Source organism: Nicotiana tomentosiformis, chromosome 10 (assembly GCF_000390325.3).
Source record: "Nicotiana tomentosiformis chromosome 10, ASM39032v3, whole genome shotgun sequence".
Lineage (NCBI taxonomy): Eukaryota > Viridiplantae > Streptophyta > Magnoliopsida > Solanales > Solanaceae > Nicotiana > Nicotiana tomentosiformis.
Window position 1 is genome coordinate 28,489,016 of NC_090821.1, and position 17,634 is coordinate 28,506,649.

A 17,634-nucleotide genomic window follows, 5' to 3' on the forward strand; every position below is an offset into this window, starting at 1 on the left:
CAGGTAGCCCAGTGCCTTGGCAAGATAAGTACAAGATGGTCTAAACACAATCTTTACAAAACAAAAAGAAAAAAAATTAAGATTTGGCTTTAGGCCACCAATATCGTTGAACCGTCTCTGAATCAGTTCTTATTCCTCAATACTCTTCAAGCTTGAACTTATATGTTAATTAATGATCTCGGATGTTAATTCTCCAGCGATTATAACATAACATTTCGATAGCCTACCACTAATAGACGCGTACTCCCAAGTTCACCGTGAACCTTTCAATGGTTTGACATTGTGGCAGAAATAGCCTCAGATTATTCCCATTTGCTTGCATGCATGACTGATATGAAGATACTATCTATTCACTTGTTATAATAAAGCACACAAGATATTTTATGTGTCCTAGCAAACATATATAATCTATGCCTTTAGTCCTACTTACTCTCAAGCAGGGTGGGTGCTAATCTGCTGATATGTATTAGCATTTGTGAGCTCTCACAAATATTAGTTCATTAGTGTAGAAAAGACCAGCAGTTGGTACTACTAGCTAGTCAAACTTCTACCGCTTGAAACACATGTTTGTGATATACGCTCACCCTTGTAGTTTTCAGGGGATTTTGCGTCTAAGAGGTAGGCCTGCAGTTGCTTATGACCAACAAGGCCTTGTCTTTGCAGTGGCAATGGAAGGGGGTGCCGTCAAATTGTTTGATTCAAGGGCGTACGACAAGGTTTGTGCCTCTAAAGTTCAGCTCGCTTAAGATTACAGATAATGAATTTGGTCATATCTTATGATATGTAGGGACCCTTTGATACCTTCCTAGTTGGTGGAGACACAGCTGAGGTTTGTGACATAAAATTCAGCAATGATGGAAAATCAATGCTCTTAACAACTACTAGTAACAGCATCTATGTCCTTGACGCCTATGGAGGAGAGAAGGTTACTTTTCCATCAGAATTCTTTCCTCTGTCTGCTCTAGATTCTCTTTTTTTGTTCCTTGTATTTTCCATGATGTTTTACGAACTTATTCAACACTAAAAGACTCAACCATTTTAGGCGCAGCGGTGTGGGTTTAATCTGGATCCCTCTCCGACAGCAATGGAGGCAACCTTTACACCAGATGGCCAATATGTTGTTTCAGGTATTAAATTAAATTCTTTGAGCTTATTATTGACTGTAGAAAAATTCTCCTATAATATTGTTGGGACTTAGATATTAGACTTAGTGGGTTGGTGATAGGATACCGTAAGTTTACCCTGAGCATGCCGAGGTCTTGATCTCAAGCAAATCAAATGCTTATTTGAAAGTGAATGTGATAAAAAAAATTTAGCTGTCTGTATTACTTGGAGATTTTCGATAAGATAGTAAGCTGTATATCGGTGCTTTCCTTGTAACGCAGCTTAAAAAGCTTTTATTTATCTGAAAACATATTATTAATTTGTGGGAGACAATTTATATGTTCAAGTAAACTGTTAAGCCCTGATTTGTCTGGGAGTCTGTGTAGTTGATGGGATGTTGATTGAAATTGTTGAAATTTTTAACACCAGAGTGTAGTCCAAGCTAAAATTTCCGAGACCTTTTTTCTCTTGGTTTCCAAAGTTTTCGGAAATGAAAGTGCCATTTTGTGATAATATACCAATTTTGTGTGATATTGCCTTTAATTATTGAGATAATATGTCAATATTGTGCGGTATAAGTATCTAACATAATAATTTCAAGACTTATCGAGAGCGATGTTATGTGCACAAAGGAAGTTTGTTACGTTTTTCAACAACTTTTGTGATAAGAAATAAATGCACTGTCCGCAAGGGAGTGACAGAGTGGTTGAGGTGTAGGAGTAACAAATTGGATTTCTCATGTTCTAAACCTTGCTACAACGATCATTATAAACCCACTTTGCTCCAGCCTCAGTGGGTAGGTTTACCTGGCGTTTATGCTTGTGGACTGTAGCAGGCTGCCAGATGAATTAGTTGAGTGCGTTTGATCTTTAGTTGGAGTTTTGATAGTTCCGCTACGTGCGGATGGTGATTTTTTGTTTAGGCGTATTTTCGGATTTGGATTTGGAGGTTCCTAGGTTGATTTGGCTCTACTTGGCGTAAGTTGACAATTTTGGAGGTTTAGAAGTTCATAGGTTTGACCCATTATTGACTTTGTGGTTATCCATGTCCGTTTGGGATTCCGAGTCTTAGATTAGGTTTCTATAGTGATTTCTGACTTGTGTGTAAAATTTGGGGTCTTTTCGAATTGTTTAGGCATGTTCGGCATAAGTTTGGAATTTGAAAATTTTGATTAGTTCATTAAGCTTTAATTGAGGTATGATCCGTTATTTTGATGTTATTTTGTGTGATTTGAGGACTCGAGTAGGTCTATGTTATGTTTTGGGATTGGTTGGTGTCATTGGACGGGGTCTCAGGGGCGTCGGGTGTGTTTCTAATGGGTTTCTGACCATTTCAACCACATTTGGAGTTGCTGATTTTCTAGTGTGCTGGTGTTCATCGCGATCGCGGAGAGTGTTTTATGGCTGGAATCTCTTTGCCCTTCGCATTTACGCCGTAGAGGTTGCAATCGCGAGCACTATGAAGCTGAATCTTCGCGTTTGCGATTGCATAGGGTATGCACTGTGAAGCTGAATCTTTGCGTTAGTCTTGGTGTTAGTGGATGGGCGTCGCGTTCGCGTAGGCTTTAGAGTTAGTGAAGCGCGATCACGGGCAATTGGTCGCATTTGCGTAGGGTCTTTTGAGGCAGCTTTGGTTTGTGCTTCGTGATCGTGAAGTAGGTCCCGCGATCGCGAATGGTACCCCTGGGCAGACCTAAATAAGTCTATTTCTAACCTAAATAATTCTATTTCTATGGTTTGAGTTATTTTATCATATTTTGAGATTGAGAGTTCGGTTTTGAGCGATTTTTTAGGGGAATTTAACGATCTGGATTGGGGTAAGTATTCTTAACTTGGATTTGGTTATTATTCATGATTCCATCTATGAATTTAGCATTTGAATGATGATCTAAGGGAAGACAATTAGGGATTTTGGCAAAACTTTTCTAAAATAAAAAATGGGGGTTTGAACCCCGATTCCCAGTCGTATTTGGATGAAACTTGTATGGTTGGACTCTTATTTGATTGGATGTTTGAAAATTTTAACTTTTGTTGGGTTCCGGAAGACGAGCCCCTGTTGACTTTTTGGGTGACTTTTTTATTTTTGATAAAGATCAGAGGTTTATTAATTAGAATCGATTTCTATAGCCGTGTTTGATATTATTGATTTTTTTGCTAGTTTTGACATGTTTCGAGGCCGATTCGAGAGGAATGAGATTTCTAGAGTATTGATTTGGCTTTTTTAGATAAATATATTTCCTAATCTTGTGTGGGGAATAACCCTTCGGATTTAGCGTTGATTGTTTATTCATGTTATGTGAAATGCGACGTGTATATGAGGTAATGAGCACATATGTGCTATGTGTGGTTTATGACTGGATTAGGCCGTAGCATATTAATATGCCTTATTTTGATTATGTAACTTAAATGGAAAATTCTTAAACCACTTTGTGATTACATGATCATGATTGTTACATGTGACTTAGCCATAGTCATGCTTATTTGTTGAACACCCCTCCGCACTTTTATGTTATTATCATATCCGTGTGCACTTTGTTGATATGTTTTGAGCTTATATCTTGATGACACTTTGAGTATTATTGTTTTGTAATAGTGTGGTATATGCGGACATGTTGTGCATGCTGATTGATATTTTTGTGGTATATAAGGGTGGCGAGATGCGCATGTGGAAACATAAGGGAGTCATTTCATTGTGATGCACAAGCGGCGAGATAAGGATGGATTATGCGCATGTAACACAAAATAAGGGTGGCGTTGTTGATGATGTTGTGTGATAATTTGGGGGTGTCTTATTGATGTTGTTTATGTATTGAAAAGGGGTTGATATTTTGATAGCATACTTGTTTCTTAAAAGTTTATGTTTTGTATTTTTATGTGTTGTTAGTTGAACTTGACATGTTATCCCATGCCCTACTCCTATTTGCTATTTTGTTGGCAAATATGGGTTATTATACATTGAGTTGTTATTACACACTCTACGAGATTGTTGATATTTGTCTTCATTATATATTCTGTTGTTAGTGTTCTTTCGATATTTTGCATAGGTTATTTGGCTAGTGAGTATAATATGACTTGAACTTTGTTACTTCCCCGAGTTTAGTCTTGATACTTACTTGGTACCGACATGGTGTACTCATACTAAGCTTCTGCATATTTTTTGTATATATCCAGGTTCTTGTGACTACCCGAACAACCATTTTGTGTAATTATGCCCTGTTACCCCCTTTGATGCTTCACACATGTGTGTTTTTGGTTGTATGACTTACAGGGTTGATTAGTTTTGTTTCGGGAAGATTTCAGATTGATTTGGACCGTTTGATTCTTGGCTTAGAAGTATAAGTTGATTATGTTGACTTTAGTGAATACGATCCCAGAACGTTATTTTGATGGCTCCGATAGTTTTGCATAGTGATTTTGGACTTGGGCGTATGCCCGAAAATGAATTCGAAAGTCCGTAGGTTGATTTGTGTTGTTTTGCAAAATTCGGCAATTTGAAGTTTAGAAGTTTGATCGTAGGTTGACTTTTGGCTATTGGGATTGTTATTTTGTTTTGGTACTTGGAATAGGTCTGTTGCGCTATTTAGAACTTGTCCGCAAAATTTGGTATCATGTGAAGATTAGGCCTGAGCTGGGTAGTTACAATTTGCGACTCGCATTTGCGAAGGGACAAGGTTCGCATTTGCGAACCCATTTGTCGCATTTGCGAAGTCCCTCTAGGATGGGCAGTTGTCGCATTTGCGGGGAATTCTTCGCAATTACGAGGGTTCGCAATTGTGACATCTGCAACCGTACAAAAGGTTAGTATGTCGGGATTTCATATCATTCTATTATATTTTAGAACCCTAGGCTCGGTAGGAGACAATTTGGAGAATGGATTTTCATCTACAAACATTGGGTAAGTGATTCTAATTAATTTTCATCTATATTTCATGATTATATCGTAGATTTAACATCAAATTAACGTGATTGAGCTGATTTGGACTCGGATTTGGAAACTAATCGTACATATGGACTCTTGAGATTATGGGTAGTCTCAATCTACCCTTAGACCCGGGTATTGACCTGGCGAGCCCCCGATTGACTTTTGTTGATTTTTTGGAAAAAGTATAAAGATCATAACTTTATCTATTGTAATTATTTTTCCTTACATTGTTTGATGATATTAAGTCAATTTTTGTTAGATTAGAATCGCGTGGAGGCGGATTTTAGGGGAAAACCTATTTTCGAGGGTTGAGTTGGCCTAGTTGAGGTAAGTATCTTCCCTAACTTTGTATGGGGGAACTACCCCTGAGGATTTGGGATCGATTGTGTCATTTGTGTTTTGTGAAAGCCGCGTATGCAAGGTGACGAGCGGGTACACAGGTTATATGTAGTATTTGACCGGTTGGAATATTTGGACTCTTTCCATGCCTTTAATTGAATTGTCATATCATGTTTTAAATTCTCGTTGTTAACCTATTCTTGCATGTGTTATTCTATCCTTACATGCCTTATTTGACTTGTTTAATAGTTGTTCTATCTCTTACTTGTTGTTTTGCTCTTATATGCCTAGTTAAAGTTATTGCCTTCCTTATTGTCTTGTTACATCCTTAATTGTTGAATTACTTGTAATTGAAGTTGTTATTTTGTAAATATCTTTTTATTGAGTTATTGGTGTTGAAGATGTGGAAGCCATTATCACATTGAGTTGAAGTTATTAATTATTGAGATATCTTCCTTATTGAGCAATTCACATTCATTGTTATTGTTGATATTCTTGTATACATTTTAATTGAGCCATGGTCTATTGTTGTGAAAATATTGATATTTGTCAAGTTTTTGAAAAATAAGAATTTGAGTTTGAGAGTCGATTTGGACTCGGATTTTGAAATTAATCACATATATGAACTCGTGGGGTCATGAGTTGTCCGAATCTACCACTGGACCAGAGTTTTGACCGGGCGGGCCTGGGTTGACTTTTGTTGACTTTTTGGGAAAAGTGTAAAGATCATAGCTTTATCTATTTTAATTGATTTTCTTGCGTTGTTTGATGATATTAAGTCGATTTTTGTTAAATTTGAGTCGTGCAGAGGCAAATTTTAGGGAAAAAGATATTATCGATAGTTGAATTGGCCTAGTTGTGATAAGTATCTTGCCTAACTGCATGTAGGGAAACTACCCCTTAAGATTTGGGATTGATTGTGTCATTGTGTTATGTGAAAGTCGTGTATGTAAGGTGACGAGTGAGTACACGAGTTGTACGTGGTATTTGACCGATTTTGGCTACTTCGACTCTTTCCTTGCTTTAATTGAATTGTCATATCATGTTCTAAATTCTCATAATCAATCTACTCTTATTTGTGCTAGTGTATCTTCACATGCCTTAAATGACTTTGTTAATACCTGATCACATCATACTTGATATTTTGCTCTTATGCTTTAATTGAATTGGTTGACTCTCTCATTGTTACATGTTACCTCGTTCATTCTTGATTTATCATTATTTTAAGTTATTGTTATAGGCTACCCTTTTAATTGTTGATTATCATTACTTGAATTCATTGTTACAAGTTATCTCTTTCATTGTAGATTATCATTATTTGAAGTCATTTGTTACATGTTGTCTCTTTCATTGTTGATTATCCTTATTTGAAGTTTGTTGAGTTATTGATGTTAAAGTTGTGAAAACCGTTATCACGTTGAGGTGAAGTATTAATATTTAAGACATCTTTCTCGTTGAGAATTTATATTCATTATTATATTTGATATTCTTGTACACGTTGTGGTAGAGCCATGGGCTATTGTTGTGGAAATATAGATATTGTTGACTTTCGACAAGTTGTGACATATGAGAACTTGTGGTGCGAGTTGTTATTGTAATGTGATATTGACGCGCATGCGGTGCTATAAGGATAGGGGTTAATGGACACGCGGCGGCAAAAGGTGGAACTTATGTGCGTGTTACCTGTAAGGTAATTACATGAAGCCACGCGGCGTTGTAAGGTGGGCTAAAGTGCGTGTAGCTATTTCGAGCAAAAATATTTTCAAAATTATTTGAATGTAAGGCTCATACGGAGGTATAAAGAAAGATTCTGATTGAAATTGAGAAATGTAAATACGAAGCGGTACCTCGGTTGTTATTATTTTTATATACGAGGCGGTACCTCGATTGTGATTATTATTGTACACAAGGCGGTACCTTGTTGTGATTCTTGTTGTTTATCTCATGTCGCAAAGATGTTATTTGGTGGGAACACTTGTTGTTTTTTATCTTTCTTGTTCTATCAATTTTTGTCCGTATATGATCATGGTGGTTCTTTTCAATTGTTTCATTTATGTTATTTCTATGCTTAAATTCCTTTCATTAGTCTGTGTTATTGATTTGTTTCATATTACATATTTCTCCGCTTTCCATTACTTCTCGTTATTATATTTTGTTCTATTTATTATGTCCTAGTAGGTGTCTGGACGTTAGTGAATGATTGCTGTTATTTTTTGGAGACTTCAAGGTATACCTGCTCGACGTCTGTTGGCCTCGGAGTCACCTACCCTTATCTTTCATTTTGTTGTATTTATTATTCAGACAGTGATATAGTAGATATTCCAGATTATTTTGTAGAGCTTAAGACTCAGTTCCATCGGTTTTGGGGAGAGTGTTGTTGAGATCCTATTTTGGAAGTTTATATGAGTTTATCAGTCTTGCTTTAGTATTTCTGTTGATTATTTCTATTAAGTTATTATTAAATTTTAGGCTTACCTAGTCTTAGAGATTAGGTGCGATCACGACATCCTAAGGTGGAAAATTGGGGTCGTGACAGTACTTCTGATAGAGCAGATCACTAGAGAAGCATGCTTGAGCTATTTGGAGACTTCAAGGTATCCATGTTGTTCCATTCGTAAGCCTAGGAGTTAACCTCTTTACTTTATCTCTAGTTGTTATGTATTTCAAACAGTATCATACTCTTGAGGCTTTATATGTATTCCATCAAGAGCTTATGACTAGGTACTACCGAAATTTGGGAAGTTGATTATTTTATCCATGTTTGGCTGTATTATCACATTTTGCAGTTTTTATTAAATTTGAAGTTGTTATATTTTGATTGAATATCATTATGTGATAGGGTTACTTAGTCTTACAGACTAGGTGCCATCACGACCCCTATGGTAGAATTGGGTCGTGACACGTCAGTTAAGATTTGTCCATATGCTATGCTAATGGTTGTCTCAAGAGCTACTAGTCTCCACCCATCCCCTAGAATTTTCATCCTTAGCCACACTTCTTTTTGTAAGAACAATTGCCCATGCATAGCCACCATACATATCTCATAATTCCAGTAGTTGGCGCGAATCACGTTTTGACCTGATTCTTGCCTTGGCAAGGTACGTAGGTGACCCTGCATAAGGGTTCAGTCTTTCAACTATTCCAAAATAATTTTCTCAGTACATAAAACTAGGGCAGAGTTTTTTGGAATAGTGCAATGACGCTCTCAACCTCCTAGAAGTCTTCAAAGAGCGACAACCATATTTTACCTAAACTCCAAATCTCAAAGTACTATACTAGTCTTACCCCAACCTCACGGGACTTAAATCCATAAATACGGGATGCAAGTCCTTCCTACACATATCTATCTACAGAGCCATGGTGTGACTCCTACTGTCCAAATTCAAGGATTCAATACAAGTCAATCCATTTTGCTATAGGGGCAGGTTGTTAGACAGACATCGAGGTATCATGCTCGTATGGCTCGGACAAAGAGAGGAAAAACAAGAAAAACATCATGTCAATATGGGCTAATTCCCTCCTTGGAACTAGCAATTTTTCTTTGGACGCAGGAGGGGCAACATCATCTCCGGAACCATCAAGGAACGCCAACATCAAGTTTCCATCCACAATCAAATACATCACTAGCCACATGGCAAAACTTTGCATCTTCTCAAACTTTGTACTACTGTTTGAGATGGACTCTAATATTTTCTCCTCTTAATTTTGCAGATGTATCATCTTGGGACTTCACGGGAGATAATATAGGACATCAGACATTATGGAGCATCAATAGAACAACAACGGGAGTACTATTGGTTATACAGCCATACTTCTCAACTTCATCATTTTCATAACTTCACTGCTTTCACACTTTTCTATATTTTAATAGGAAAGCTATTCCCGGCAAATATTCGGAGGGGGGGGGGTCACCAAATGGTTTCCTCATTAAATTAGAAGGTAGCAATAAACTTCCTATATTCAAGTGGTAGACAACCACAATGACTGTCCCGCAGACAATTGAAAAGCCCCAGAACAATTGTTCGAGAGGACAACTAGGACAACTCTGCTGACTGGAGCCATTATTCAACCTCAAAGGATACCACATCCAACCATAGATATTACGAGGCAACGCTCCAAGTTTGTCTATACTCTTGCATTTTGTATATATCCCTAATACAGTCACTATTGTTTGTTGCATTTCTTTCCAAAAATACAAAAGTAAAAAAAAAGAATAAAAATCCTCTGAATCACACGTTCTATATTCTACCTTTCACGAATTATGTGTACCTGATTCTTGACCTTATGTCAAGATATGCAGGTAACCCGTCACGGGTCTGGCTTTCCTCGTCCAATTTTGGACAAGTCAGTCAAATTTGGCCACTTGATCACAATTGAGCAAAGATCTTTACAAAAAGATCATTTCAAAAAATTCAAAAAATAAACATATATATTTTCCTTTATTGTTTATTTAGAAGTCTTTTACGTGAGATGTCAAACATAAAAATCCAAAAATATTTCTTTTATTTGTAATCTTTCTCAACAACGCTGACCTGATTCTTGGTTCAACAAGATATGTAAGCAACCCTTCTTTTGGGTTCGGTCCCATTTTTCAAAAATCGAAAAATAAATCAAGAATCCTTCTTGGGTTCGGTTCCATCACAAAAAAAACAATCAAGAACCCTTCTTGGGTTCAATCCTATCTTTAAAAAAACATAAAAATAAAATTAAGAACCCTTCTTGGGTAAAATCTCATCTTTAAAAAAATAAAAATAAAACAAAGGGTTTTGTCCATTTCAACCAAAATCACAAAAAGAAGAAGAGAAAAAACAAACAAAAGAAAAAAATAACAAAAAAATAATCAATCAAAATATCGAAAAAAGAAGAAAGAAAAAAAAGAAAAATCAAAGTCTTTACTTGGTTGGTACCAACACAAGTAGGAGTATGCATAGGAAAGAATTCTCATGCTTACAATTTGCGTAAGAAAAAATCTATCCCCATCATTTCATGTGCATTGTGTAGTGAGGTTTAGATAAAAATTTAATGATATTGCATTGTAGATCTAGACCTTAGCCCGAATGTTTGTTGAGGTAAAATTCTGGGTAATACTTGGTTTGTAAAAGGACCGTAGGCCTTCTTTGACCCGATTGTGCCTTTCAGTCCTACCAATTGACATTATTGATCCCTCACATTCCCCATTTGAGTCTTAAGACTTTTTCTTGGACAACTATAACTTAGTCCATACCTTTCTTTGTGCTTAAATATACTACCCCTCTCTTGGCCCGACCTCCTCGAGTGTACTGGAGACGTGCAACTTCAGATTAAAGCCAAAGTGAAGGTGACAAACATAAAAAGGCGAAAGATACAAAATCCAAGACGATCAGAGATATGACTTCAAGAATAGAAAGCGAAAACTCCAAAATTCAATGGGAGGATCTAACAAAAGGAAGACCTTCTGCCAGTTCAAAAGGAGGACCCCACCAAAAAATGAGAAAACTTCCACAAATTCAAGGAGAAGATCTCACAAAAGGAAGAAAAAATCCAACAAATAAGACAAATTCCAACAAGAAGGAAAAACTCCTACAAAGTATAAAAACGTCAAAAAGAGAGAAAAAACTCCAAAAAGAAAGAAGAACCTTCGGAAAGTTCAAAAAAAGTTAAAACAAAATAAAGAGACATAGAAGAAAACAAGATCAAGCGTTGAAGCATGGTTTGAATGCCGAAAACACAAACCCAGTGCAGTGCTCATAGAGGAGTTAGTCTCTCTTTATCCTAAATGAACATCCTACCTGTCCCCAAGTCTATTACAAGATGATAAAAAGACCTACAGTATCCTACCCCAAGTTCTCTTACATTAGCGTATACTCACATGATGCCAAGCATATGGTATCTCAATCACATGCATTGAACATCCTTCTGAGAGTGCTTCTAAAAAAGGTCCTAAAAATTAAAATACTTCAAATATGTTGGAAAATTAGGACTTTCTTTGTGGTGAGGGTACCTGAAACAGGAGGATATGTAAAATTTAAAACCTTTGATTGAAGCAAGAAGAACAAATCTTGTCGAGCATAGGTATACCTGAGGTACAACTCGAAGCTATAGATATTACCGATAAGTTGATCTCGATTTGCAGGAAAGCAAATGGTGGGCATTCTTATGCCCAATAATAATTGTTTGTACTAACTGATGTCAAGAAGTGATAGATCAGTAAACCACAATCTTTATTTACTTTTCAAATTGTCAATACTCTTGACAAAACGCAAAAAACAACAAACAAGAGTCAAGTAGAACCCCATGTTCATCAATTTTCTTTAATAGGAAAGGTAACTATTTGCTTTTACAGGCATCCACCTTATAACACGTGCATTTCAAACACAGAGTCCAAATGCTACATAACCCATTCAACCTTCAAAGATAAAATGCTCTGAAAACTTCGGAACGGTACACAACCCATCTAACCTTCAAATATAAAAGCTCTGGCAATTTCAAAACGGTACACGACCCGTCTAACCTTTAAAGACAAATGATCAGACAATTGTGTAATAGTACACAACCCATTTAGCCTTTAAAGTCAAATGCTCCGATCACTTCGAAACGGTACACAACACGTCTAACCTTCAAAGTCAAATGCTTTATTCACTTCGGACCGTTACCTAGCAAGGATCCCTTTCAAATCAAATTCTCCAACAACCTTGGACGAAACCCAACCTGGATTTCTTTCAAGAGTTCCAACCTGGGGCCCCATTTCTTTCAAAAATAATTTACATCATCCCCGCATCAAATACACATGCATCATTTGACACATTACAATGTACCTCTCTCAGGCCAAGCGAAAGTATAGTCCACACCACACCAAATCTATCAAATAGAAAAGACGCGACACAACGTGGTATTATCCTCTTATATCAAATTGGAGCAGATTTTGAGGACAGACGTCAAACTCTTTAATAGAAATTGCATGTCCCCAAGTATCATTCATCTTAAATCCCATTATCATGAGGCACATAGGTAATCCAAGTCCCCTAAGTCAAATAAAATCCAATGCCATCACAGCTCGATGTCGGGGCAATATTAATATCAAAAATCAAAAATAAACGTCATAGTCCATTTCAACCCATTCTATCTTGCTCTCAACCTCTTCCCAGAAGTAAACACGGTCTGATTGTCATTAAGCTCGAGATATGTAGGCAACTCGAAAATCAGAATTCTGCCACAATTTTCAAAATCTGCTATGTACTCCCACTACATGTCATCCATTCCTACTCCATCAAAGTCGGGATAAAATTGACTACTTCGTCAATTTTTTTGCTGGAACACTCTTACATCATCATCTTTCGTCAAAGAGGGGCAGCTGCTAACACCTAACTTTAGCCCTTCATATTTTTAAATTAACTTTGACATGCTTCCTAGTCATTAATAGTTAGTACTATTGCACAATCTCAACTTTAATGTAATTTATTAATAATTATCCCTGATTCAAATATAGGGATTTTCTACCAATTTATTGTCCTTAAAAATAATAATTACTACAATATTATTGTAGTTGGCATTTTTAATAAATACTACAATCCCTATTTTCTAATTAAATAATCATCTTTTATTTATAGCACAATTTATTAATTACATGAAAGCTGGTATAATTTATTTCAAAATAACAAATTAAATCCAATCAAATCCCATGTCTTGTCAACATTTGATGTGACACGACATTATGATGTGACAACGCATATGATGTGACAAGACGTGTGATGTGATAATACATGTAATGGTGACAACATATGTGATGGTGACATGACACCCTTTTACCCCACGGGCTAAATTCTTTTATCTAGAGGGTAAAGACCATTTTTTGCCTATATAGAGAAGATCATCCTCCACAACTTGTACACACGTTCACACACTTGCACATTTTCTTCGTTCTCCTTTAATTGTTCTTCAAGAACACATTCACACTACCTACACATTTTCTCTTCATTTATTCGCCACTCCTTAAACTACACTTTTAGAATTTCTTTTACTACATACATACATTTTATATTAATATACATGTTATACCTACATAAAAACACTACACACACTACAATTCACATATTTTAGATTTTCAATAAGGGGTCTTAAGAAAACCCTAGTTATATCTCTCTGACTCTGAGAATCTTTCTCTTTGTCTCTCATTTTACTGGACACCTGGGTGGAAAACAAAATCGGCGGTCCTACTTTTGTCACAACCCAAAATCCACCTATTGTGATGCCAACCCCAATATACTATGTAAGCAAAACATAGAATAGTGTAACACAAGAGCTATCAATAATATCAAGGAGGGAAATAACCGAAATCTATACAATATCCCAGAGATTGGTAGTACAAGTCATGAGCTACTAAGATTTAGATTTACAAAGCTGGTATGAATATAAATACAATATCTATTTAGAATATACATGAACAGAGTGCGAATCAAAAGCTACCATGGACAAGTGATAGCTATATACGGAAAGTAAGTACGTCATCAATGCAAGCTTCTGTCATCCATAGCAGCTCAGCTCCTATATCTGCACGCAAGGTAAAGAAGTGTATTATGAGTAAAACCGATCCCATGAACTCATAAGTATCTAGACTAACCTCGGTGACTAACCTCCTGACTGTGTACCCGACAACACTAATAAAGTCAAAATAGGTTTATGTTGTATTTTGGGACTAGGTTATGTTTTTGGACAGTATCCCGGAGGTCTCGGGTGTATTTTAGATGACTTTTAGATCATTTCCATGTTGTATGGCATACATGTTATAGTGTTATCGCACCTGCAAGGTTCTTACCACAGGTACAAGTCCGCAGAAGCAGACATGGGGCCACAGTTGCAGAGATAGGCTGGATGAGGAGGAGTCCGCAGATACGGAAGGGCTTACATAGGAGCTCTATCGCTTCTATGAGGCTTGGTGTGCAAAAGCGGATGATGGAGTGCCTATACGGATGATTTTGAGGGTAACTGAACTTGTAGAAGCGAGATTTTCTCTACGAAAGCGGTATTTTGTCCGCAAACGCAAAAATTGCTGGGCAAAATATTTAATTCGCGGGTTTGGTTATTTTTTATTATTTGGAGTTGTGGAGCTCGACTAGAGGCGAGGTTTAGAGGGGTTTTCACTACAAATTGAAGTGTAAGTAATATCCACTTGATTTTGATTTTAGATCTTTTTTCCTCATGGGTTATTACACCTAGATTATGTAATTTAAAGGAGAAATTTGGGGGTGTTTCTTATGGTTTTTGGAGAGTGAAAATTGGTAATTTGGGAGACGATTTGAGGTCGGATTTGGATGAAATGAATATATTTGGAATCGTAATGTAATAAGTGTTTAGAATATCTGTTTTTATCGGGTTTCATGGTGCGGGCCCAGGGTTGACTTTTTTGTTGACTTTGTGTATTTATATCAAGATCAGAGCTTTATTTTTAATGTTATTTCCTATGGCTTTTATGGATGTTATTAAGTTATTTTTGGCTATATTCGAGCCATTCAAAGGTTAATTCACGCGATGAGGGATTTTTAGAATATTTATTTGGCTTGCTTGAGGTAGGTATCTTACCTAAATTTTTTTGAGGCACTAGTTGCTTGAGTTATTAGTGAATGTCACGTGCTATGTGCGGTGCACATGTGAGGGGTTGATCCATGTGCGTGTACCAATTTATTAATGATGCTCAGGGTAGTGCTTAGGCTATGATATGCATTGAGTTGATTGATAAGATTTATGCTATTATGATTCTTATGTTTGTACCTCTTTGTGAGCTAATTGAATCATGTTAGAGGTTATTTGCTGGTTGATCTCATGTTCAAACATTTAAATTGTTATGTTTGTGGCGTAATCTCCTAATTTGAACTATGGTAGTACACTTTGCACATGCCTACACCTTAACATGTCACTTATATCATTCCAGGAATATGTAATTTGACATCCATTGCTCATGTATTTGCAATCTTGTATATATGTTGTCTGTGTAATATAGACTGGGTTGATGGAACGCTAGTTGTCCGTATAGTTGGCATGTGAGTTGTCCGTGCGGTTGGTATATATGGAATGTGAGTTGTCTGTGTAGCGTTTGGATAAGGATCCATCCTCCTAGGGTCATCTCTAATGTTTCTCTCTTGATAGTGTGCACGCGGTTTGAGAAAAATTGATCAGTGTTTGGTTACTATATTTATTCTTTACTTGAAATCTCCTTGGATGCGTACATGTTTTATTTGCATATCTTCTTTATATGCTGGGTTGTTAATTGATATAGGGTTTGGTACATTGTCTCTCGTGCACAGAGGGGGATTTTAACTGTGTTTTGTGATTAGATTGTACTATTGTTGTGTACTTATGAAATTCATGAACTGCGCAGGTTATTAATACGTTTCATTGATAATTCTTGCTATTATTACCTCTCCGAGATTAGTTATGATACATTTTGAGTACATGGGATCGGTTGTTGTCACGACCCCAAATTCTCACCTTAAAACGTTGTGATGGTGCCTAGTCTCTACGACTAGATAAGCCTAATATACATTGAGCAAAATAGTAGAAATAACAACATAACATCAAATTAAACTGTTATACTATCATACTAAAACTCAAACGGCACAACTGTCAATAATTCCCAAAAATCGGTGGAACTGAGTCATAAGTTATAACATGAATACACTTAGGATATCTAAAGAAAATACTGTCTGAACTGAAAATAAATAGTAATAAAGCCAAAAGTAGAAGGTGACTCCAAGTCATGTGAGCGTTGAAAAGGTATACCTTGACGTCTTCGAGATAACTAGTCGATCACTAGCGTCCGACACGGGCGGATGTACCTAGAGCTGCACAATAATGTGCAGAAGTATAGAATGAGTACACCACAACAGTACCTTATAAGTATCAAGCCTAACCTCGGTAGAGTAGTGATGAGGCCAGGTCAAGATACCTACTAGGACAGAAAAGAAAAACTCAACAAAGTATAATATAGTCTAAAGACAAAAACGAGGAAATGGACGAGAACAAAGCAGTACAGTAATGTAGGCTAAAGACGAAATTTAAGGTAATAAAGGGACAACAAAGCAATTTACCAGTACAAGACTTACATTGGAAATAAAGCACACATTGACAAAAAGAGAGTGCATATGACAAATACAACAAATAACTAACAACAATAAAAAAATAAGAATAGGGGAGATAAGGAAACAAGATCAACAACCGATCACATCATCAAGCCTTACCAAAATAAATGCACATCAAGAATCATACCGAGGTACGACACCTCACATTCATGTTTCACAAGTCACAATCACATTCTTTCCTTATATCGCCGCGTGAGCCTTGCATTTATTTTTAAAATATTTTTTCCGAAATAGCTATATGCGGTTTAGCTCCCTTATCTCACCACGTGGCTTTAAGTAATTCTCTTACTAGAACACGTGTATAAATCCTACCTTATCACACCACATGCGTATCAACCCATATCCTTATACCACCGCATGCGTATCAATATTACAACACAATAATCAACTCGCACCACATATGTCCATATGTCACAACATTGCAAAAATCAACAATGCCGATGTTACCATAACATATAGACCAAGGCTCAACTACAATGTGTACAAGAATCTTCAAAATAGCAAAATGAATGAGAAATACTCAACAAGGAAAGATATCTCAATAATCAGCAATTTTAACCTTAATGTGTCAATAGCTTTCACGACTTTAACTTCAATAACTCAAGATGAAGGTATTCCACAAAATAACAACTTCCAATTCAAGTGTATAATTTAAGCTTAGCAATGATAGAGATCGTATGAAATAGTAACTAGATCGAAATACATGAGAATGACTCAACACGAATAGACATCATATAATAACAACTCCAATAAGAATAACCTAACAAATAAAGAGATAACATGAAAATAAGAGAGGTAACAACTTCAATTAAGGCATATAAGGGCAATTGGATAATAAAAGATAGAACATGTTCTAACAATGTTACATAAGCATGTAAGAGTAAGCTAAAAAGTGGAAGATATAACATGATATGACAATTGCAACAAAATACATGAAGGAAGCCTAAGAGTCTAAACCGGTTAAAATATCACATATGATCCCGTGTACACACTCGTCACCTCGTGTACACGTCTCTCACATAATTCAATTAATTCAATCAATCCAAATCCTAAGGGGTAGTTCTCACACACAAAGTTAGGCAAGATACTTACCTCAACTAGGATAAATCAACACTCTAATATAGATTTTCCTTAATGAGTGGCCTCTGTACGACACAAA

The 17,634-nt window shown here is 36.4% G+C and overlaps 1 protein-coding gene across 2 annotated transcripts; it reads left to right on the top strand.

Moving 5' to 3' along the window:
- The first annotated feature begins 391 nt into the window (after positions 1-391).
- Positions 392-9,247, top strand: LOC104100875 (protein ANTHESIS POMOTING FACTOR 1-like). Of its 2 annotated transcripts, none has more exons than XM_033657304.2 (4): positions 392-716; positions 788-925; positions 1,049-1,127; positions 9,076-9,247. In XM_033657304.2, the coding sequence occupies exons 1-4, from the start codon at positions 564-566 to the stop codon at positions 9,198-9,200; spliced, it is 495 nt and encodes a 164-aa protein (XP_033513195.1). In that variant the 5' UTR covers positions 392-563; the 3' UTR covers positions 9,201-9,247. The 2 variants fall into 2 exon arrangements, with proteins under 2 accessions (XP_033513195.1, XP_033513196.1); XM_033657305.2 differs by lacking the exon at positions 9,076-9,247 and adding an exon at positions 3,752-4,110 and having other exon boundaries at positions 395-716.
- Positions 9,248-17,634: the final 8,387 nt, after the last annotated feature.